Raw genomic sequence first — 22,913 nt, forward strand, 5'->3', positions numbered from 1 at the left:
TGTAAATCTTAGAAGTATCTTTTTTTCACTGTTTATTGCTCATAATTGCTGTTGCTTTCTTTTTAAAGTATTTAATTTCATTTCATTTCATTTCATTTTGATAATAATAACACAAACTGAGCAATGCCAAACCCATTTAAATATTACTTTTTTGAAGGTAAGTGTACAATTTTGGTACAGACAATTTTTGGTTGTTTTTTAGGCTGTACCTTACAATCCCTGTTGCAAATAATTGCATGACACTTATATGTGAATTCTGTCCACCTGCATGACAAAAAAAACAAAAAACAAAAAGCATTTTAATATGGTACAACATCAAGGAGTCCATTTGTTTTGAACATTACTAATTAATTGCATGATCCAATGGACTGAATTATATTAGCCCACAATATTATAGTTCAGTAAAAGTATACTGGAGAGAATTCATTCCACAGTGAGGTAAAGTCTGTTTATCGAAAATGTGATATTTAAATTAATGGTTTAAGTTTGGCTGTTACAGATTCAGTATACAAGGGACAGTATCCAAAAAGCACAATAAAAGAGCTAACATCCTGCAGGAAAAGTTTTTTTTTTTTAATTATTACTTTCGCTAAATATACATTTATGTATAAAAAATGCCAACATTATTTTCAAATTTATTATAATAAGTCTTCTTTTCTTGGATTTTTTTTAGGTAACCAAAACTCACATTGGACCATGACAATGTAAAATCTTTAAAGATTAACAAATCTGCAAAAGTCTTGCCAGTATTTCAGTATGTGTTAAACAGTGAATATTCATGCCAGAGGAAGCAGTTTGTGTTTATTGCTTTTTACATTTTCGGCATGTAGTCACTGGCAGGGTAATATTTCTGAATAATTTTGAAGGACATCTGGATTTTTAGATGAATTGTCCAGAGCTTCTTAGCATATATAAAATAATTTACAGCCCGATTCCAATGCGCCATGACATGTGGAATAGAGACATCTCTTTGAAATAGGACGCGTGTGGCTCTGTTATTATTTTGGGGATGTAGTGAGAAACATTTTTCCGACTGGGGAGTCAGCCGGGTCAAAATAAAATTAATCTGCCTGCGTAGTTAAAGACGCGATGACGTTATGATCACGTGACGGGGCGAAGACGCGCTCTCCGATTCAACTCACGATTCGACTCATTGTCGGGATCCGACCTTTTTGAACTCGTCTCGTGTTAAACGTGTTCAAAATTTACATATTCATTCAGTAACTTTTATTTAAAATTTTCTGCCAACAAACACTATAGAATAGTTGTTTTTCGTTGTTTTAAAGGCTACTTTTATGAATACCTTTATGAAAGTAGTGTTTTGAATCTTTTGTGGGGGCCAGACACAGCAGCCCCGTACATGTTCTTCTTTTTTAAAAAAATGAATTTAAGGACATTTCTAGATTTTAGGACATCTTGGGGATTTTAGGACATTTTAAGGATTTCAGGATATTTCTAGAGTTTTACAATACTTCTAAAATTTTAGCGTGCATCTAGGATTTTTCCACATTTATAGGATTTTAGGATGTTTCTAGGATTTTATGATGTGTCTTGGACATTAAATGTTTCTAGGATTCTAGGACATTTTTATGATTTTAGATCATTTCTAGAATTTCAGGACATTTCAGGATTTTTGGATGTTCTAGGATTTTAGGATATTTCTCTAATTTTAGAGCATTAGGTGCTTAGCTAGGACCTCTGTTGGGGAGAATCATCCACTGGTAGTTGCTTTTGTTTTTTTTTGTTGTTGTTGTTTTAATAAACAAGCTCTTTTTCATGCTATTTTATGCACTCTGGTACCTTATATATTCTAAAAGTACAAAAATAATTCCTTGTGTGAATCACTTTAATGTCATTGTAATTTAGAAAATGGTTGGGAGGCCGCCCGTAACCATAGCGGGGGGCAGATTTGGCCCGCGGGTCGTCGGTTGAGTATCACTGCTTCAGTCACACCCAATAGAGACTCATTCAGAATGAGCGAATCCTCCGCCGGTCACGGACCGCCCCTAACTGTTGCAGCTGCCCGGAAAGCTAGTTTTAGACAACTGGCTAATCGTAGCCAAAAGGATAACTGCGACTCTGTTTGTTAGTTAATGTATTTAGCTACAGTATTAACAAAATTCCCATCCAGCACATAAACAGCAAGGGGAGGGAAATTTACCGAAAGTGGCAGGTAGGTGGAAAAAAAGAGACATTTTGTTCCTTCAGTTGCTGTTAGCAGTGTGTCAGACTGTGTGGCAAAACACCAAAAGGGAGCTAACTAACCACCAAAAATCGCCAACAACTTGTGACTCAGACCTATTGTTGTATCTAAAAGAGTCGCATTGTTTGAGTTAGTGACAGTGTCAAAAAGCTAACTGCTAACTCGGCACCGTCGTTAGTCATACTAACGTTAGCTAACGAAATGAATGCAGTGGCGCTGAATAAATAGTTGCCAGCGGTATTTCAGCCATTGTTTTGGGTTTGTTTGTGCACAGCTAACGTTGTAAGGACACTGATAGCTACCTCTGGAAGTGCAGGCCTCGTGATTTTTGCATTTGTGTCTCTGTATTTACGTCCTTTTCTGTATTTAGGCTGTTATATTTAGGCTCAAAGCTCTTTAATGTACTTTATAAACGCTGCTGAATGACTCTAACATGTCAGGGCCAAACTATCAGTCTGGTTTAACAGGGTGAGGTCAGCTGTAATGGGATGTTCTGGTTGCACCGGTTCTTTTCCAGTTTAATACCACATGGTGGCGCTGGTGCATAGATAGACTTGGGCTGAATCAGCCTGTTTACTTGTTTACTGGCACATGACTACAGGCAGTGAATGAGGTGGCATATGAAAGATCCTCCCACTAATGTCTAAAATCTGGTGTAGTCATACTAGCTCTTTATTTTAAGGCATATGAGACTAATGTTAGTATGGGCACCACATGTACCTCTCAACTGGTCACTCTTTGTGCACATTAGGGGCGTGCCACATCATATCGTTCAAGGTAATACCGGTGTCATTTTTTAATATGATTAAAAAAAAAAAAATATATATATATATATATATATATATATATATATATATATATATATATATATATATATATTATGGTAATGGCAATATTCTAACTTCTTCACACAGTTATGTCACATTGTTATGTAGGGCTGGGCAATAAACTCCATACAAACTGTTACCCTGATATGAGACCACATACTGTCTGAGTATGTAATGTATGTAAGTGTTGTCTTTTCCTGATTTCAAAGGCTGCAGTAAAGTGATGTAATTTTCTAAACTTATCAGACTGTTCTACTTATTCTAATACTTGCGTTCACCCACTTTGAGTCATTAAAGCCACATTACTGATGATAATCAAAAATCTCTTTGTGTTAATATTTTGTCCAAGTACAAACAATCATCCCTAAAATATTGTCACTGTATTAATATCTACGTATTTCGTCATATCGTGACATTTGATTTTCTTGCCCAGTCCAGCATTTATGAAGCTTTTGAAGATATTTAAAATATTGTGATATATACCGTGTACCGTGATTTAGCCCAAAAATATCGTGATATTATTTCAAGGCCATACCGCCCAGCTCTAGTCTAAATAAGTTAACCTACAGTGTGCAGTGTAATCAGAGAAAGTTCAGTCCAGTGTGCGTTAATGTAAGGCATGAAAAAAAAGTCATATTGTTCAAGGCAATACTGGTGTAATTTTTAATGATTTTTACAAAAAATTATATCATGGTCATGACAATATTCCAACTTTTTCACACAATTATGTCACAATTATGTTTTTCTCATTTAAGTGATGTTTGCATAGAAAACAACACAGTATTTGTACTCTTCATGTAAGTGTAGATATACCATGGGTGGGGCTCACCACAGGCCCCACAATATGATATTATCATGATACTTAGGTCACGATTAAATATTTTGGGGATTTTAAATGTGTTTGATGTGCTGTGTGTTGTGATAACACACACACACACACACACACACACACACACACACACACACACACACACATATATAAGGATTTAAAAAATATTTTTCATCTGTAAATTTTGTCCCCAAATGAAAAACTCTGTTTAATTTTATGTGATTTATAAAACAATTTTTTCTGTTAACTTCACTTCAATCATTTTTATTTAAAATAATCAATGGATTTTATTGTACTAGTAGGCTACCAAAAGTTTCACTTGCATATGCAATATTAATAATATAATAAAAAAATACAAAAAAATTAAATAAAATAATAAAAAATCAATACTTGGCATCCATTTGACAATACAGTATTGCCATGCGAAAATACTATGATGCTATGCTGTATCAATTTTCCCCCACCCACCGCTAATATATATCAGCCTTGGTTCAGCTTTAAGGGCTTTTTCAGGCTGTTTGTTTCTAAATGATGCTGTGATGTTCGTGTCATGTTACTGGGAATGCACTGTGACTGATTTTGTGTTTGTTTGTCGTGCTCCAGAGTAGAGATGGAAGGAGACGACTGCAGTTTTCCTCCAGATTCATCAGACGATCACTCGCAAAGAGGAAGTGTTGCGTCTTCTGCGACACTCTCACGAGGTACGGAGCAGCAAATGTTTACGTAACTCATGGAGGATAATCTCACTCCTCAGTGATTCTTACTGTGCATTACTTTTATTTGCAGTAAATTAACCTGAATGAAAGTTAAATTTTTGATGTGTTTTTTTGTCTCTGTCACACTGTTTTCCTTTTTATTTATTTTATTTTGTTTGTTTGTGTTTGTTCTCACAGCTCAAGATGTGCTTATATACCTCTGTGGTGACAGCGCGGTACACTTAACAGTAGAAGGGCTCGGCAGCGTCACCGTGCAGGAGTTGGGCCGCAGTGTTCGTGAAGCTCTTCATATTCCTGATTCTGCACAGGATGCTTTTGCCTTCTGGCTTTGCTCTCCGCTACTTGGTGAGAACTTCTTCCACCACTTTTACACACATAAATGCTGCGACTCTTCATCTGGCAATGTGTGTATATGTATGTATCAAGTCTGGCTACAAAATAATACATTATATATATGAATTTTGACAGAACAAGCATATATTATGTAGCCATTATACAAAACTATGCTTCTTGAATTAGGAATAAATTGCTATCACGTTTAAATATGTTTAATTTATGTACTCAACTGTTACAGCAGGAATAATTTAGGTTGATAAGTCACAAAAAAATAATAGCTTTCACTTTGTGGCTTTGCCATTTGCCTCTTTAAATGGTTAAACCTCACTTTGATGTAAGCAGCTTCAGTGTCACGATCGCAAACAGCACAACAATCAGTTCTTTTACAAGATGTTAAAAAAGTGAACTAAAACTGGTCCGGTCAGTTTTTTAAAAAAGAATGCAAGCACTGAAGAGAAACTTTTGTTTTTAATTTTGGCTTTAAAGAAGAACAAACAACTTAAAAAATATATATGTTAGATTTATTTTTAAAAAAAAGAAGTCACCCCCCCAGACACCTCCCTCCTCTGCTAAATAAAAAGTGTAGTCCCACAACACCGGCATGATCCTGAATCCAAATCCTGAACTCCTCCTTCAACTCTGCAAGATGTAGCAGGATTTAGTGACAGATTTTAATTATTTATGTAATAAATCTACCTTTTACCTTCTGAGTGATGCACTGCTGTGGACGGGGTTGCAGCAAAACATATTTTAGTCAATGAAAAAAAATCAATATCAGTTTAAGTGTACACTAAATTTGAATATTTGCTCATCTCTACCTTCCACAACAGCTGATGGAGGCAGCGGTAAAGCAGCAACTCTGTCGTTCAGTGGAGTAAAATGTCTCTTTTTTCACAATGGAGTCTGGTGTTTTTGATATAATGGCTTCAAATCCTGTTTCAGGGCAAGGTAAAGCTGTGAAAATATTCTAAATATAGCGTACACTTAAACGGATATTGATTTTTTTAGATGGCTTAAAACTAATCAATGAAGGCAGAGCTTCCTCAGTGCTGTTTGATTATATGTACATGACGCAGCAGTTTTCCATCCTGAGGTTATTGTAAATAAACAGTTATGATTGTGATTCAGTCTATATCATAGACTGGATAAGTAATATAGGTCTGTTGCAGTCAGGTGATAGAGGGCTACCTCCACCTGCCGTGAAGGAGTCGGACCTACTTCTGTCAATAAATCTTTGCTGCTCTGGTGCTTGTATACTGGGAGAAGTACAGTAGTCTACTTAAATGTCCTGTATTGGAGCTATGGTTATAGCTCGAACAAACTGTGCATGTAAACGCACTAACTGTGTTTTATTCGCCTCCTCTAACTCTGCAGAATTGCAGCTGAAGGCGCGGCATCAACCATACAAACTGTGCCGGCAGTGGCAGGACTTGCTGTATCGCTTCACCGAGGCCTCAGAGGAAGACATTGGTCAAGGTGAGAGTTTATTTTGCACTAAGTAACTGCCCCTTTAAGTCTGCACCATTACATACTGTCTCCACTAAACCACATAAATGTACATATCAGTGAGTCATCGCAGTGCAAGGACAGTTCCTTCTCTGGTCTCTCGCCTGAAGCTGGTTGCTCTCAGTAACCTGGTTTCACAACAGTCTGTGTGTTTGTATGCCAAGCACAGCCAGTTTCTTTTTCTGCAGCTGCTCCCTGTGGATTTATAGCTTACTTTAAATTGTTGGTGCTTAGTAGCTCACTCAGGGTAAAAGTGCTGCCAGGTTTGTTTGGAATAAATAAAAGGAGAGAGAGTTGGCGCGATAAGCAATAAACACCTGTGGCGGACCAAGCAAAGTAAAAGCTGAAACACGTAGGAAGTCAACATGAAGAGAAAGCACTCAGAGAAAAAGAGCAGAGAAGACATTACACTTGCTTTGAGTATTTCTTAGTAAATTAATACAACTAAGTAGATGTTTTTGTCTGTTGACAATTTTATGCCTCCGTGCCGAGGCATTATGTTTTCAGGTTGCTGGTCCACGCAGCCCATTCTCATGAACGCGATATCTCACGAATGCTGTGACAGAATTTCTTCAAATATGACACTTATGTCCATTTGGCCTCAGTGTTGAACTGATTAGACTACAGGGGTTATAAGTCAAAGGTCAAGGTCGTTGTGACCACATTTTTCTCGTTTTCATGACCGCGATATCTAGGGCTAGGTGATATGGAATAAAGTCTTATCACAATACTTTTTTTCTTATCAGTCAATATCGATATATACTATGATATACATCAAATAACTATTTCTGTCAAGCTCAGAGGTTCCCTTTTACTGATTTATTTTTATATATTAAACTTTCCAGCATTGTATGAAAATTAAAAGCTCCATCTGCTGATAATAGGCCAACCTCTCCTGACTGCAGGACTCTAACTTCAACTTCCGTGAAACTTCTGTGAAAATTCCTGTGAAATACTCAGGAATTACAAACTTTTGAGTAGGCCTACTTCTCCTACAGCTGCCAACAGCCTGCCAACATTCCCAGTTAGAGAAAGGCTGAAAATAAGGTCATGTGCTTGTGGCCCCAGGCCCCCAAAACATTACATCTGCCCCTGGTAATAATAATGAGCGCTCAGCACGAGCTGCTGGATGAGACTCGGAGCGATGTTTCCTGCTGTTTCTAAATAATTCATCCAAAGTCTGATTAAACCTGAAACTAACACAAAGTAGTCTGTAGAAAATAGTTCTGTCGCCCAGCCCTAGCGATATCTTAAGAATGCTTTGAGGGAATTTTTTCAAATTTGGCACAAACGTTTACTTGGACTAAAGGATGAAGTTATTAGATTTTGGTGGTCAAAGGTCAAAGGTTAAGGTCACAGTGACTTTAAATTCATCTCATTTGCATGAATGTGATTTTTTTTTTAGGGGACCTTGAGGAAATTTCCACAGATTTGGCACAATAATCCACTTGGATTCAAGAATGAGCTAAATGAACTTTGCCTCTTTTTTTGTCTTATATGTATGATGTTGAATTGAACATCTTAGATTTTGGACAAAGCAATGACCCCAAACAAGTGCTTAAAATTACAATAATTTTGACATTTTCCTCAGCTTTCAAAAATTCTAAAACTTGAAAATTTCCTGCAATTTGGGGAACATTTCTTACCATTTGCTCATGGCCTTTTCCCCATGTTTTCGCCAGAAATCACTCCAATTTGCTCCAAGGTTTAAATACTTGGGAAAGGTGTCTGAAGTCAGCACAAGTGATGTTGATCTAGGTTTCAAAGGTTTTTTTACAAAGTATGTGGAAATTCGGGTTATTTCTCTGTCAAACTTTCTACCCACAATGGTAGAAATGGGTTTTCTTTTAACACAGTTTTATTAAGTTGTAAATGAGGTGTCAGGCAGTGAGTCAAAGTCTGCTATTATTTGTCATTACTTGACAGTCAAAGTACAACAACCCACACTTGTGTTTTCTGTTTGCCAGGTCCTTTTAGAAGAACTGGTGACACTGCTGCAAAGTGCACTGCAAAAAACCACAACTGTGACAGCTCTTTACAAAGACAACGTTACATGTTGCATAATCATTTAAACATTTTCATGTTTTTTGTTATTTTTGTGGCGTAAATGGGCTTCCGCACACAGTACAGGACCATGAGTCGGAGCAGAGTGGGTTAGAGGGGGCTTGACTGATAGATGCTTCATGTACCACAGTGTTTGGGCCTTTTCCCAAATCAACTAGTAGGGAGCTGAAGTGGGTTATAAAATCCTCAAACAGTGAGCCTGCACTGATTCTGACTTAATGACCACATGCAACGCCATATTGTGTTTGTCATTAAGATGCTCCCTACTAATAAAGTTCAACACAACTACACTACAGCAAATTTGTTTGATTTCTTCAACAAGCAGCGTAACAAAACATAGTCCAGATATTAGCAAGAAATTACTAATTTAAAAAAAACGACCCCCTCCCCACCCCCCAAATATATATATATATATATAATGACATTTTTTCTGTAACATAATTTTCTATATGAAATTACTATTAATTATATATATGGGTCATGGGAGACTTGCCAATCCTCCTTTTTTTTTTTAAACTCATTTTTAGGTAATTTTCATGTTGAAAGAAATCAAATCAACATGCTCAGGTTTCAAAGGGTCAAATAGCACGTGTGAAGCGCACCACAAAAATTAAACAAAACAAAAATATAATGACAATCCAGATTGCACAGGGTTAATATGTTAAACGCTACATTCTGTTTAGGATCAAATACGCCCTTCTGTTGTCGCTACAAAACGGTAATCGTGTTTAGTTTGTTTTTCAATTACAGGAATCATCACTAAAACTGAGCAGCTTGTTAAGTGAAAAACGAGAAGGTGTTTAAAAAAGAAAATAAATGTCACCAATTAATCTGAACACTTAGTTTTGTTACTATTTATGCATTTTTTTCTTCATTTTTTATTAACTTTTACATTCATCAATTTGTTTGTTTAATAATATAGCCTACCAATATTCTGATATCAAATACATATGACGAACATAAATGGGGAGTAAGTTTTATTTTTCTGCGTGGTTACGAAATATAACAGGTGCTCCTTTTTCTGCTGAAGAGAGGGAATTTGTCTCAAAGCTTGCCACAGTATTTAACCGTTCGCCCTGATGAAGGGTGTTTCACTGAGCTGTGAAGCTGACTACATGTGACACTCTGAGATGGAGGGAGAGTGTGTAGAGTCTGATTTTGGAAATGCCCTTTGTCTCTGTACCGTCACTCCTTCACTCTGTGTGGTGGAGCTGAGTCTCATTCAGTGATGATTGGATCAACTGTTTATTGTGTATTTATTCTTCTGTTTCATGTAAGCGTCATTTTTGTATTCTTTATTTTGTATTTGTTTTCTTTTTGATTTTCATGTATGTTATTAAAATTATTATTATTATCTTAATAATACAGATGGTCACTTGATCTCTGATGCATCATTGTCCTCTGCTTTTTCCTCAGATGAACCGTGTCTCCAGTACCGTCGCAACGTGTTTTATCCGAAATCTAAAGAGCTGCAGGTACTATTAACCCCAATTCTCTGCAAGAATATCTAATAATTTTACATACAAGTAAATTATTATAAAGTCATTGTTATCCATCATTGGAGACTTATAGAGAAAGTTTGCCGTAGTAAACATGGCTCACTGAGTACTGAGTGAGCTCCAATGAAGATTTTTCTAAAAGTTATTTTTCAATTTTGTTCAAAGACGTCTTCAGACCAACTAATTATTGTTTTCGTCCCACTCATGAGCAGATCGATGACGAGGGCGTGCTGAGGCTTCTGTACGAGGAAGCCAGAGACAACATTCTCACAGGTCGATACCCCTGCGATCCCGAGCACTGGACGGGTCTGGGAGCCTTGTCTCTAGCTCTTGAGGAGGGAACTGGTCTTGACGGGCAACAATTTACTACAACAGTAAGGTAAGAACAGTTGGTTAATAAAAATGTTTGACCAAATTCTGGATATGGAGCTTTTCTGTCTTTCTTTCTGAATATTATAGATGATCACTTTAAGGAGTACTTTGATATTTTGGGAAATTACAGTCTACAGTATCAGTTTCCTTCTGCCTCCAGTCTTTATGCTAAGTTAAACTGTACAGAAAAAATGATGTCCATTTAGGTATCAAAGGTTTCAAATTGGGGTTGTAGAAATTGATTTTTAAAAACAGGAATTCATTAAAGTGCATGTGGTTAACTGTGTATCCATATGCTCATACAGTAATAACATAAATGAGCCTATAAGATAATTAACACGCAGTGTTCTTTTTATCACATGATCTAAATCGACTTTCTGTTCCTTTTACTCAAGTACTTATTTAGAAGCACATTTAGTGAAGTTCACAGTTGACTCGGTCACAGTTCGCCTTTTTAGAAAATGAAGAAGTGTGTCCTGGCCCCTGCTGTTAATCAGATGGTGAGAGGACGCCTTTCTGAAGTTAATGTGCCAGAAACAATCAACACTGTAAAAAGCACAACCAATCTCATGTCCCTCAACCCACGTTTTCTAAAGGGCAGCTTGCAGATTGAGCTGCTTCAAGTGCTTCGGCACAATCAGTGACAACGTTTTGCAATTTGATGGAAATCCACCGGCATTGTGAGAAAAGGTCAGCAGCGTGTCTTTTGTTTGAGGAGGCTTTGATTTTTCTTTCTTTTTTTTTTAAATAAAAATGTGTCACAGCAGCAGTGTTTTCAGTTACTCGTTAGTTTGTAAGTGCCATGTACAAGAATGCACAAAATGACATTTTTTGATTGGAGTGGGATTATCATGGGAATGAGTCCTTTTGAGACATGATTGTAATTTAAGGGTCGAGAATGATACGTATATGAAGGGGGCTATATGTCACTGCACAGGCTGCCTACACTTCACTTCTCAGTAAATATTTCTGAGGAAGTCTCATCTTTTTTTGGTTGCAGTGTTGTATTTATGTGTTAGTTTGTGTCTGCTTTGTGAACTTCCCTTTAACTGTGTTACAGTTTCAACCTGTAAAAGAAATGCTCCTTTATTTGGTGTTTAACCCTTTTAAATCTGAGAAAACTGGTTTGATTTCTTTCAGAAACATGAGCAATGAAAGAAGAGATTACCCAAAAATTTGCAAGAAATTAGCGATTCCCTAGTTTTTAGAAGAAAATATTTTTTCTAAATTTACAGGGAGAAGAAACTGACTTCTTTTCTGCCCGCACACGTTGTCATGGGGAGCGGCGGCCTGCTCTCCACTCTGAGAGGGAAGTCGAGCCGCCATGCAGGGCTGGAGCAGAGCCTCCTGGAGGAGTACAGAAAGATCAGCACATCTGCTGGAAACTCTCCTGAGCCCACACAGCTCCTACACCAGTACCTCAGCACATGTCACATGCTGCCTTATTATGGGTGAGAACTCGTCTAATGAGCCTTTAATACTCCACAAAAATTCATTCTGCCTCCAGGGTTCCCACGGTCATGAAAAACCGAAACAGAAACAGAAACATTTCCATTTTCATTTAATTTTCTTATTTTTCCAGAACTGAAAAAGTTAGTTAATTAATTAAGAAATTTATTAAATTTTGGAAAAGTTGTAGAATTTCACAATCTCATTTTTCAGTCCTGCAAAAGTCATGAAATAATTTTAAAGTTTTGGAAAAGCTATGTAATTTCACAATCTCAGTTTCCAGGCTTGAAAAAGTTAGGATATTAGTAAAAAAAAAAAAAAAAAAAAAAAAAATAAGTTTTGGAAAAGTTATGGAATTCCACAATTGCATTTTCCAGGCTTGAAAAAATATGAAATTAGTAAAAATGTAAAAATATTTATTAAAATGTTTGGAAAAGTCATGGAATTTCACTATCTCTATCCAGGCCTAAAAAAGTTATAAAATTAGTTTTAAAAAATGGTTACATTTTGGAAAAGTCATTGAAATTTGTTGTAATAAAAACTGAATATTACAGTTATCTTTTGTAGATAATCTTTGATTTCTTTAAAAAGTATATAACCACATTCTTATGTTTCAGCGTTGTTCTCCAGCCTTGCATCCAGAAATTAGTTTATAATAAAATACATAAAGTATACACTCATAGTAAAAACATTCTAATTTTCCAAACGTATATAATGCAAGTGTTTGTATGACTGAGCCTGTAGTTCAAAGTATGAGAAGTGAATATGAACATACCCAACTATAAGAAGCTGGAAAAGGCTTTACTCCAAATGTTAATTAGACTCCTAATTAACATTTGGAGTAAAGCATACTATACAGTTCATTCATGTTATACATTGTGAGCGATCTTGGAAATTTCATTATGGATCCTTTTAAAAATGTGTCTTTGAAAATGTGTGGGAACCCTGCACCTCAAATCGCTTCATGTTTATTAATTTTCATTAATTGCATAAACAGGTGCGCTTTCTTCTTCGGGGAGATCGACAAACCAGTGCAAGGGATTCTGCAAAGGGCCAAACGCAAACCTGTCAACGTTGGGATCTGCCTGGAGGGAGTTTATGTGATGGATGTCAAAGAGAAGGTGAGCGCTGCGTTGTCTTTGACTGACAGCTCTGTAAAACAGCAACGCAATGCGACGTGTCTCGTTTTGTCTGTGTAGTAGTAACACAGAGTACCAAGAGTTAGGTCGAATTCATGAAAAGAGTAAGCAGAGTTGAGATGACATACAAGATGCTGGAGGATCTGGTGTCAGCGAAAACAAAAGTGCTGTTTGGCAGCAATGTGAGGTTAAACAAGGGGTCGACCGATATTGTTTTTTCACGGCCGACACCGATAATTAGTTGTTAATGAGACCGATAACTGTAATTTTGAATTGATTTGCATTTACATAAAATAGAAAATCTTTCAGTCCATGTTTATAATCTGGAACATCACATACAGCAAGTTTTTTATTTTACTTTATAAAGTCAAGTGAAAATTAAAATAAAAAAATTGATGGGGCGTCCAGTGGCTTAGTGGATTGAGCAGGCGCCCCATGTATAATGGCACTGCTGTGCCGCAGCGGTCGCAGGTTCGAGTCCGGCTCACGGCCCTTTGCTGCATGTCATCCCCTCTCTCTCCCCCCTTCGCACTGCTGATCTGTCCTATCTAATAAAGGCAAAAATGCCAAAAAATAATCTTTTAAAAAAAAAAAAAAAATTGATAAATGAAAATAGCTCCCTGAGGTTTTACAAAATAAAAGTTCCTCCCATGTTGACACACTTACTTTGCACTTTTTAATTAACTAAATTTAATAGCGATCACTAAAAAAAAATACAGATAATCTGCAAAATGCCAGATATTGGCCCCAATAATTGGCCACGATGATAATGTGTCAACCCCTAATTTAAACCTAATTCTTTGCAATATTTCAGAGGAATAGGCTGTCAGCAAATGCTAAAAATGGCCGTGGTCTTGTTTTTTATTTGCATTTTTGATGAAGAAATTGCATTTCCTGCCACTATTTCATAATAAAAGTCAGCTCCTTTTTACAAGTTGAATGTTCACGTAAAGCTGCGAATTAGGAAATATTCATTCTGCATGAGCAGTGACTGGACCTCTGATTGGACACATTTTCTTGCAGCACGTGCTGCTCGGCCTGCACTTCAACGAGCTTTCGTGGGACCACAGCTACCCCGAGGATCAGGGGGACTCACACATTCTGTGGCTGGAGTTTGATGGAGATGAAGACGGCACTCCTGTCAACAAGTTGCTAAAGATCTACTCTAAACAGGTACGAAAATATCTGAGAAATCTCAATATGATTGTATTTAACACCTGAACATAGAGCGTCACCAACAGCGTGTGCACTCTGTGGCCTTAGTTTGCCTCCAAAGTGCTGTGTGTTGTTGATCAGCATTTTGTTTTTGGGTCACACCTGTCATGGTTGGCAACTCTGCATCTCTGCTGTAACATCAATTTAAGAGCGTCTTTCTGTAGCGACAGATGTAGTCCTTTTATGTGCGTCTTACTTCAAATATTTGCAACAAGGAGAGAGGATGTGCGGCTATCTCTGGAGAGCGCGCTGCACCTGGTGTTTGTGACAGCTCCAGGATCAGGTGCAGCTGCTGTGCATATTTGTGCAAACAGGAGCACAGCACTCGATATTTCTAACGAAACCGAATAGATTTCAAACACATTTCTGCACTTGCATGCATATCATCCTTGTCCAATGGTTGTTGGCTTTGAAAAAGACCGTCTCAGCCAACAGATGGTGGGGAGATGTTACATAATGTTCCAGGCAGTAATTCATAATCACACCAGGCTCTAATCCAGAGCTGGCAATGTGACCCTTCATGTGTCTGTGGTTCAGGAATGCACCATCGGAAAGTAGAGAACAGCTGTTTATATTTGTTTATTATCAGGGTTTATACTTTTATGAAAAACCTGGAAAAGTCATGGAACTTGCAAATGGCAATTTAAAGGCCTGGAAAATGTTTGGAAAACTAAATATACTCTGAAAGATTTGGAAAGTTTGGTGAATTTTGTTTCATTAACTTGTATCATAACACATGATGTGTTCAAGGACCATTGGAAATATGAAAATACAACAATATATTTTTATACAGTTTCTGGCTGTGAAAAAATGTCATTTCGGGTGATTTTTGTAAAGAAAAAAATCTCTCAAAAACATGGCCAGAATTTTTTTATTTCTTATAAATCACTAAAAATTTTGAAAAAAATGCCAAAAATGAAATTACCAAAATCTTAAAAAAAAAAAGAGAAAAGAAATTGCCAAGAATTTAAAAAAAAAAATGCCAAGATTTTTTCTTTAAAAATTGCTAAAAGTTAGGGAAAAAATGGTAAAAATTTGTAAAGAAAATAAATCGCCAAATTTTTTCTTTTATGTCCCGATATTTTTGTCGAGCAGGCGGAGCTAATGAGCGGCTTCATTGAGTTCTGTGTGGAACTGAAGTCTGCGTCTGAGGGAGGAGCCGCAGCTGAGACAGACAGCGAGGCGTCTCAGCAGCCTGCCGGACGAGACGGCAGCAACAAGAACGGACGTGGAGGACGGCGCGGGATGCTGCAGAGGCAGAGCAGTGTTGTGTGCAGTCGCGTCCATTCGCTGAACACTATCAGCTATGTGGACAATGGTGAGTCCTGCGGTCACATTTACAGGGCTTTTACGGTCATGAAAAGAACCTGCAAAACTTTTGTAAAATTCAATATACCCTGAAAGTTTTGGAAAGTCATGAAATTTTCTTTCACAAACCTGTGTAATAATCAAGAACTGGCAGAAATTTTGGAAATCTAACAAAATTGTCATTTTGGCCTGAGCTATTTCTATACCGAGACAATCTCTTCAAGTTGAAGTAACATCAGTTTTTCAATCTCTCTCCATCGTTGTCTTTCAGGAAAAGAAATCAAACGCTTGAAGCCGAAGAGAGCGGCATCCTTCTTCACCCGGCAGGCGTCTGCGACCACGTACTCTGCTGTGCAGGTGACGGACAGTCTGGAGCAGGGTTAAACTCGCCCATCAACCGCGCCTCTCTCTCTCTCGAAGACCAAACCTGAACATTTTACACTGAGATTTAAAGACTTGACACAAGCTTGAGACATTAACCTGGTAATATATAAAGATGCAAAGGACCAAGCGAGGGATCTAAGCGTGAGTGACAATATTTATCTTTTGAAGTTGTGTATATTAAGAGAGTACAGTAATGTGAAAAACAAAGTGATCTATTAACAGATATGCTTCCGAGGTTAAACTGAAGTGGCTGTTCGTTAGATGGCCTTGCATAGAGAAATATATCATTCTGTGAGCACCACATAATGGACCGCCTTCATGAGACAAGCCTTACAAAAGTCCTCAGACATCGACTCCAGTTGATGACTTTACGATATCTCTTTCCGCAGCGCTCTGGTGCTGCATTTACTGTTTATAGTCAAAACCTCATGAGAATATAACCACTGCATTACCTCTTATTTACTCCCTCGTAATATTTTGTAAGAGTCGCCACAAACAGTCAGCATGACAAACACTTTTAGGGGACGATGTGAGGGCGTGTTCCCGCTACTCAAACTGCCAGTGCCTTGTTCTCATCAAAGGGTGAAGACACGTTAGAGAAGTCCTGGTAGAAACGTTTAGCGGTCGATCACAAAGAGTCCGTATGGGAGCATGTTATCTGTGTTGTGGGAGTTTCTTGTAAGTACATGCTTTTAAGAGTTGGACACAATGTTATATTTGGTGATATTTGCAGCTGGTTAGCTTGAATTTAGTGTAAACATGGAAGAAAAACAGGACAGAATTTTACAGCATGCAGTTACTGAAAAGTACACATTTATATTATCAATTAAAGAATCGCATCAGAGTCAAAAACCTGAAACCAACAGTAAGTTAGTAAGAGAAGAAGTACAAATTAATTCACTGAAAGCTCTTGTTCAACAATTAACTTAAGTATTTTTTAATCTGGACCCAATTTCCCTTGTTTTTGTTTCAAAGTGACTAATGGATACATTAATTTTTTAAAATGGTCCAGTTTTGAGTTAGAGGGCTATACTTGGCAGCTACAAAACAGGCTGTAATGTAGTAAAATTGGTTTGATTTCTTTTGAAAACATGCGGAAAAAAGGCAAAGAGCACCTTGGCAAGAAATGTCCATAAAATTAAAATAAAAAATTACCTGAAAAATTAGTAATAACAAAACAAACATGAAAAGGATATAAGAAGTTAAAGAATAATTAAAAAACATTGAAAAAGTGCTTAAAATATAATAATTCTGTTACAGAATTTTAAATATGAAATTATGATAATTCTGAATGGTTTTTTTCCCCTAGGATAAACAGGAATTAGTTTATCCTAAAAATAAACTACTACTAATTTGTTTAATTCTAATTAATTAGTGAATTAGTAAACATTACTAATTTCTTGCTCATTTTTGGACCATTTCTTGTGAAGCTGCTCATTTCCTTCCTCCTTTGTTTTTGAAAGATATCAGCTAATTTTATCTGGTTTTAAAGTGATATTAATGTTTTTTGTGTCTAAAATGTTTTTTTAACCCCCATCCGACACAATATGTATGTAATATACTGATAATGGAAAAGTACCAAACACAAACCCAATTTTTTTTTAATTCACCAGGGTATACGGTATATGGTGGTATAAATGTGCTAGGTGTTGCGGTGTCTTTCAGCTCAACTGCTTTATCCACCAGTGGAGACCAGAGACTGGTGGTGCGTGCTGTGCACTACAAATAATGAGTTTAATAGAAAGCGGAGCGCCTGTATTTGTGACGGTAATGAGAAACATACCTTTGGGATATCTAAATGCCCTGGTATACTGTGAAACCATGGTACTGCCCAAGCATAAGTTCATCTTAAAAAAAGAAAAAAGGACAGGGTTGTGCTTATGACACAGGCCAGTAGATGAAGAACTTTTAAACTACGCCGTTGAATTCTCAGTCTGAACACCAAAGCCTATATAACGTGCTGCAACACGGTGTGCTACCTAAACGCTGCTGAGAGATTTCCACCACATGTCCTCCAGGTGTCTCTGATACGGGCAGTTTCTGTCTTTGCTCGAACAAACCTCACTTTACTTTACTACAGGTAGAAACGTTTAGTGGTTCATCATTAAGAGTCTGTATAGGAGCACGTTGTCTGTGTTTCTTGCAAATATGTGCTTTTAAGAGTTGGACAGTAATTAGTATTTGGCGATATTTGCATCTGGTTAGCATGAATTCAGTCTAAACATGGAAATGAACAAGATACAATTTTACAGCATGCAGAGTACGCAAAGTACACATTCACAGTATGAAGTCTTCATTTGGGAAGATGCATTTTTTGCAGCAATGAAAGAATCACATTAGAGTCAAAACCCCCAAAACATACAGTGATAAAAGAAGAAAAAAATCATCCACATAGACCCTATTTTCCCATGTTTTTGTTACAAAGTGACTAATGCATACAACATTTAAAAAAAAAAAAACTGGTCCAGTTTGGAGCGAAAAACTCTGAGATAAATCTGATGTACAAAAGCAAGGTGCAGTACCTGCACATTTTGCAAAATTCAGTTTTTTGCATCACTCGAAAGTGCAGCGTCTGCTCTTTAATCTGTTAGTATTTTGTTGGTCTACTGCTTCATTTACAGGAGATACTGAGGTTTTTTTTTTGAGGTTTTTGCAGTATCTGCAAAAATGCACCGTGGAACCAAGGCAGAGTGCAGTAACTGCAGCAACATTTTTTGTCTACACAACTATTTTAAAAACTAAGATATTCCTCCCAAAATTCTTACTCACTGCAACTTATCACTTTATGGTCATTAAGTTATACTGCAGTAAATAAGGCAATCAAGACTTGGAGAAAGTGCTGAAAATTTTTAATAATTCTGTAACATAATTTTCAGTAGACAAAACAATTTTCTAAATTTACCAGTTTCTAGCAATTTTTGTAGCATTTCTTACCAGGTTGCTTGTTGCCTTTTTTTCCCCATGTTTTTTTTTTAAAGAAAGTGTCTCAATTTGCTCGGAGGTTTAAATACTTGTGAAAGGCATCTAAAAACAACACAAGAAAACTGATGTCGCTGCAGGTTTCAAGGGGTTAAAAAAGGCAAAATTTGCCTGAAATCATTAATTAGCCTTAAATCAGTAAATGTGACTTTATGCTTACACTAGCAAACAAACACTAAAAGCTGTTTTTCTCATTTTAGCATTTTTGCAGATACTGCCTTTTGGCTTTTTAGGGTAGTAATGTTCACCGTACAGGACTATGTGTGTATGACACAGACCAATTGAGGAGGAACTTTTGACTATGCTGTTATTCTCAGTCTGTACGCCAAAGCAAGCCTGTCAAAACGTGCTGCAACACAGTGTGCTACCTAAACGCTGCAGAGAGACTTGCACCACATGGCGGAGTCCTCCAGGTGTCCCTCTGAAACAAGCAGTTTCTGTCTTTGCTGCAACAAACCTCACTAAAACCTGTTTATAATACTGCCTTCCACTTGGACAAATATCCTGATTTGACACGTGGTGGCGACATTTATCCTTCCTGAGCATGCAAACTGCAGAATGTTTTCACTTTTTCTACGCTTTCACTCCATATACGTCAGCTACCGTCTGTAACCTGCAGCAGTCCGATATATTGTTGCTAACCTACACTATGCATGTCACATTGTAGAATAGGCATTCCACATCAGACGACACACCATGCGATTACTGCACTATTAATACTAAAACACTGTTTATAAATCCCTTTTGTATCGTTTGTTAGCTTTTATGAGAGAATGTTTTTATTTCGTTTTCATACACTCATGGGTGTTCGTACGCAAATGAAGAAATAGGTCATTATCTTCTCGAGCAAACACTTTGCAGAAAGCATCAAGTGCCTTTTTGTTTGTACTGAGTTGGTGCTTTGAAACCGGGAAAATTGACAGTTTTTGTTATTGCTATGGTTTAAAAGAAAAAAATGTTTTGTAATATATTTCCCACATTTTCAACTAGACCATGCATTTCATCTTTCCTATCGGATGTGAGTGTGTTGATATACTGGATAAGAACACTGGGCTGCTGTTGAACAGTGTGTTGTGGTTCTTCTTGATGGAGTGCTCAGTCTGCCTTCATTACAATATGTCTGATATGCTTTTTCTTTTTTAATAAACAGAAACAAAGTGGGCCCATTACTCTGAAAATGTCTGGTAAATGCTTGTTTAGTTGTGTCTATTCATTGTTTCTCTGTTGGCCTGCTGAATATGATTATATGTTCTGTTATATATTATACTTAACTTGTATTATATCAATTCTTGCAAATTGGCCTTATTTCTTTCAAAAACAAAAGAGAAAGGCAATGAGAAATTTTGCAAGAAATGACCTAAAATGTCATGTTGTTGCCTTGATATTAATATTTAATATTCATATTCGTATACAGATATTTAATCATATCAAACATTAGTCTAATTGGTGTCCTCTGTTAATAGACTTTCTGACTCTAATAATAGTTTACTCTGTCACTTCACCTTGAAATTTTAGTTTTCATATGCTATTTTTTTTCCATTTTTTTTATTCTAGTCTAATTTACCTTTAGATTTCTTCTATTTTTCTTTTACTTTATTATATATATATATATACACACATATATATATATATATATATTTAACTTAACTGCAATATTGTTGTCTTTTTAATGCTGTGAGACCCATAGACTGCAGTTGAGCCTTATCTTGCCTGCTGAAAAGTATGACAGGCGTAGTAGTGCACTTCCGGGCTAGAAGTACATTCCTCACGTAAGTAAGATAACTGTCTTGACTTTACTTACTCTTTGATGAGATAACACCGTAAATCCGGAAATAGTGGCGTTTTTAAAGCTAGCTGCTCGTGTATGCATTTTAAAATGAATTGCTTTTGAAAAGACCACTTATTAACACCAGACAGCTAAGCCACACGAATAATAGTCATTTGGAGCAAAATTTTAGCGTTGTTAGGCAGTGGTTTCATCCGTCATCTTTATTTATCGTTTTCCCATTTGAACATTTTTCGGCTGTTTACTCTCTTGGATTCACGTACTCTTTGACGACGTAACACCGGATAGGCTACGAATCCGGAAGTGGTTGCATTTGGTTTTTCAAGCTAGCTGTATCAGTAGAAATCGGTGAGAAACATGCCATTTTCCGAGTAATTACGTCTGAAAATCAACTTGTTTGGAGCAGACAGCTAAACTATACGAATATTAATCACTTTAGAAATCACATTAGAGTACAACATTGACGTTTTCGGGCAGTGGTCGACAGTTTTGTCCTGCTAGCTGGACGCTCGTCGTGTTTGTTTATCGTCGTTTCGTTTGCTCGTTTCTCAGCCGGCCGGTGTCTCGCAGGATGGACGGGGAGGCGGACGGCTTGGTGGCGGTGTCCGGGGACAGGAGGCGCAGGGTGCACGGCATGTTGAAGCTCTACTATGGGATGAACGAGGAAGGAAAGGCCGCGGAGCAGGCGGAGTCCCTGGATCCCTGCGACATCAACGGGCCGCATTTTGACCCCGAGCTTTTCCTCAACAAGGTGAGACACCGCTGCTCTCCCAAAAAAGGCCTCTGCACTGTTTGTTATTAACACAGAGTCGCTATCAGTGTTACCTGAAGCTGTCAATGCTCAGGACTAGCCACTTTTCTCAATGCTGTTGTCAAATAAGATAAAGTAGAATAGACAGTATATTTAACAAAGTATCATTTACTGCACATCAATTATGAAATTTGGTAGAGAAATATCATGATGATCTTGAAATAAAAGGAAATTTGAGGATGTTGGATGATGCACCTGTAGCTAATCTCACTATGTTTTCTTATCTCACCATCCCTTTAGTATGACACATCAACCCTCAGGGACTGTTTGGTGCATTTTACGCGCTTTTCATTCTTATTTTTTTTGGGCTGTGTTCATGCACATGGCATACATTTTGGTAGGATTTTGTATTTTTGTTTAATTTTGGAATTTCCAGCTCAGCTCCCACAATAAGTCTAAAATACATGTCTTTATTTAGACAAAAAACATACATAAAAACATTAATCTCATTAACATTTAACAGGACAAATGCCTCACACTAAAAAAACACTTACCACACATGATAAAAAACATTACAACAGACAATACAAACAGATAAAAAAAAACATCAACATACCAACACATTCATAAAACCTGGTTCATGGTGAAATTAATGTTGACGTCTGGTTACTCAATATCCATTTTCTGACACCATGGGAGAAAGTCTGATGGTCTGAGCCTGTTTTTAGCTCAGTTGAAAGCATATTCCAATGTTTGATTGTAAATGAGAAGGCAGACTTTGCAAAGGCAGTTCAGTATTGTGCCATTGAGACCCATTCAAACTGTAATTTATGGTCCCAGAGCCACCAAAGCATAAAAACATGCTTTGTATTATGTCTGTGTGTCAGTTTGGGTTTTTGTCTTGGAATTTGTCATTTTTACTATTTTCAGCCTGATTAAGCCTTTTTTAAATTATTTTATTTTTCACCATAGTTGGCATATGGACAAAGTACATGCTACACAGGTGCACTGTCACAATCAATGCGAACCATGACATATTCACTTCACATAAGTATCAGGAAAATAATTCTGTTTTTGTGTTTTTTTCATCTAAAAATATAGTTGCATCATGACAGAAACCTGACATTAAAAGGTTTTTTTCTTCATCATCAAAAATGACAAAAAAGACAAAAAATGCTCCCCAAGAGACACAAACAACTACAAATTGGGGTAAAAACAACTGCAAAGACACCAAATGACTACAGAAAGACACAAAATTATCTCAAAGAGACACAGTAAGACCCCCAAAGACACAAATTTACCTCAAACAACCACAAAGAGACACAAAAATGACTACAAAGGAACACAAAATTGTAGAGAAAATGACCAAAAAAGACACAAAATCACCTCAAAGAGACACAAAATGGCCACAAAGAGATGCAACATTACCACACACAAAATTACCTCAGAGACAACTACAAATATTTACGAAACAGCAAAAAGTAAGAAGTAAACCTCAAAGTCTGTGTGTCACTCCTCTGTAGGAGAGGTGGCGGGGCCTTGTGCATATC

At 37.0% G+C, this 22,913-nt stretch overlaps 2 protein-coding genes across 3 annotated transcripts in view; both read left to right on the forward strand.

Moving 5' to 3' along the window:
- Window positions 1-19,995, forward strand: frmd8 (FERM domain containing 8). Of its 2 annotated transcripts, none has more exons than XM_042499970.2 (11): window positions 1-2,173; window positions 4,463-4,560; window positions 4,753-4,920; window positions 6,286-6,387; window positions 9,898-9,956; window positions 10,193-10,359; window positions 11,588-11,803; window positions 12,799-12,922; window positions 13,964-14,113; window positions 15,251-15,473; window positions 15,735-19,995. In XM_042499970.2, exons 2-11 carry the CDS (start codon window positions 4,470-4,472, stop codon window positions 15,845-15,847), a joined length of 1,413 nt encoding a protein of 470 aa, XP_042355904.1. In that variant the 5' UTR covers window positions 1-2,173; window positions 4,463-4,469; the 3' UTR covers window positions 15,848-19,995. The 2 variants fall into 2 exon arrangements, with proteins under 2 accessions (XP_042355904.1, XP_042355905.1); XM_042499971.2 differs by lacking the exon at window positions 1-2,173 and adding an exon at window positions 2,220-2,980.
- vps51 (VPS51 subunit of GARP complex) overlaps window positions 16,412-22,913 on the forward strand; it is a 15,468-nt gene continuing 8,966 nt past the window's right edge. Inside the window, exons 1-2 of the mRNA XM_088088345.1 lie at window positions 16,412-16,525; window positions 21,165-21,363. Coding sequence (XP_087944471.1) covers window positions 16,491-16,525; window positions 21,165-21,363 — 234 coding nt within the window. The 5' untranslated portion in view covers window positions 16,412-16,490. The remainder of the gene's footprint in view (window positions 16,526-21,164; window positions 21,364-22,913) is intronic.

Source organism: Plectropomus leopardus, chromosome 15, assembly GCF_026936395.1.
Source record: "Plectropomus leopardus strain MGB_pleo_1.0 chromosome 15, ASM2693639v1, whole genome shotgun sequence".
In the NCBI taxonomy this organism is placed as follows: Eukaryota; Metazoa; Chordata; class Actinopteri; order Perciformes; family Serranidae; genus Plectropomus; species Plectropomus leopardus.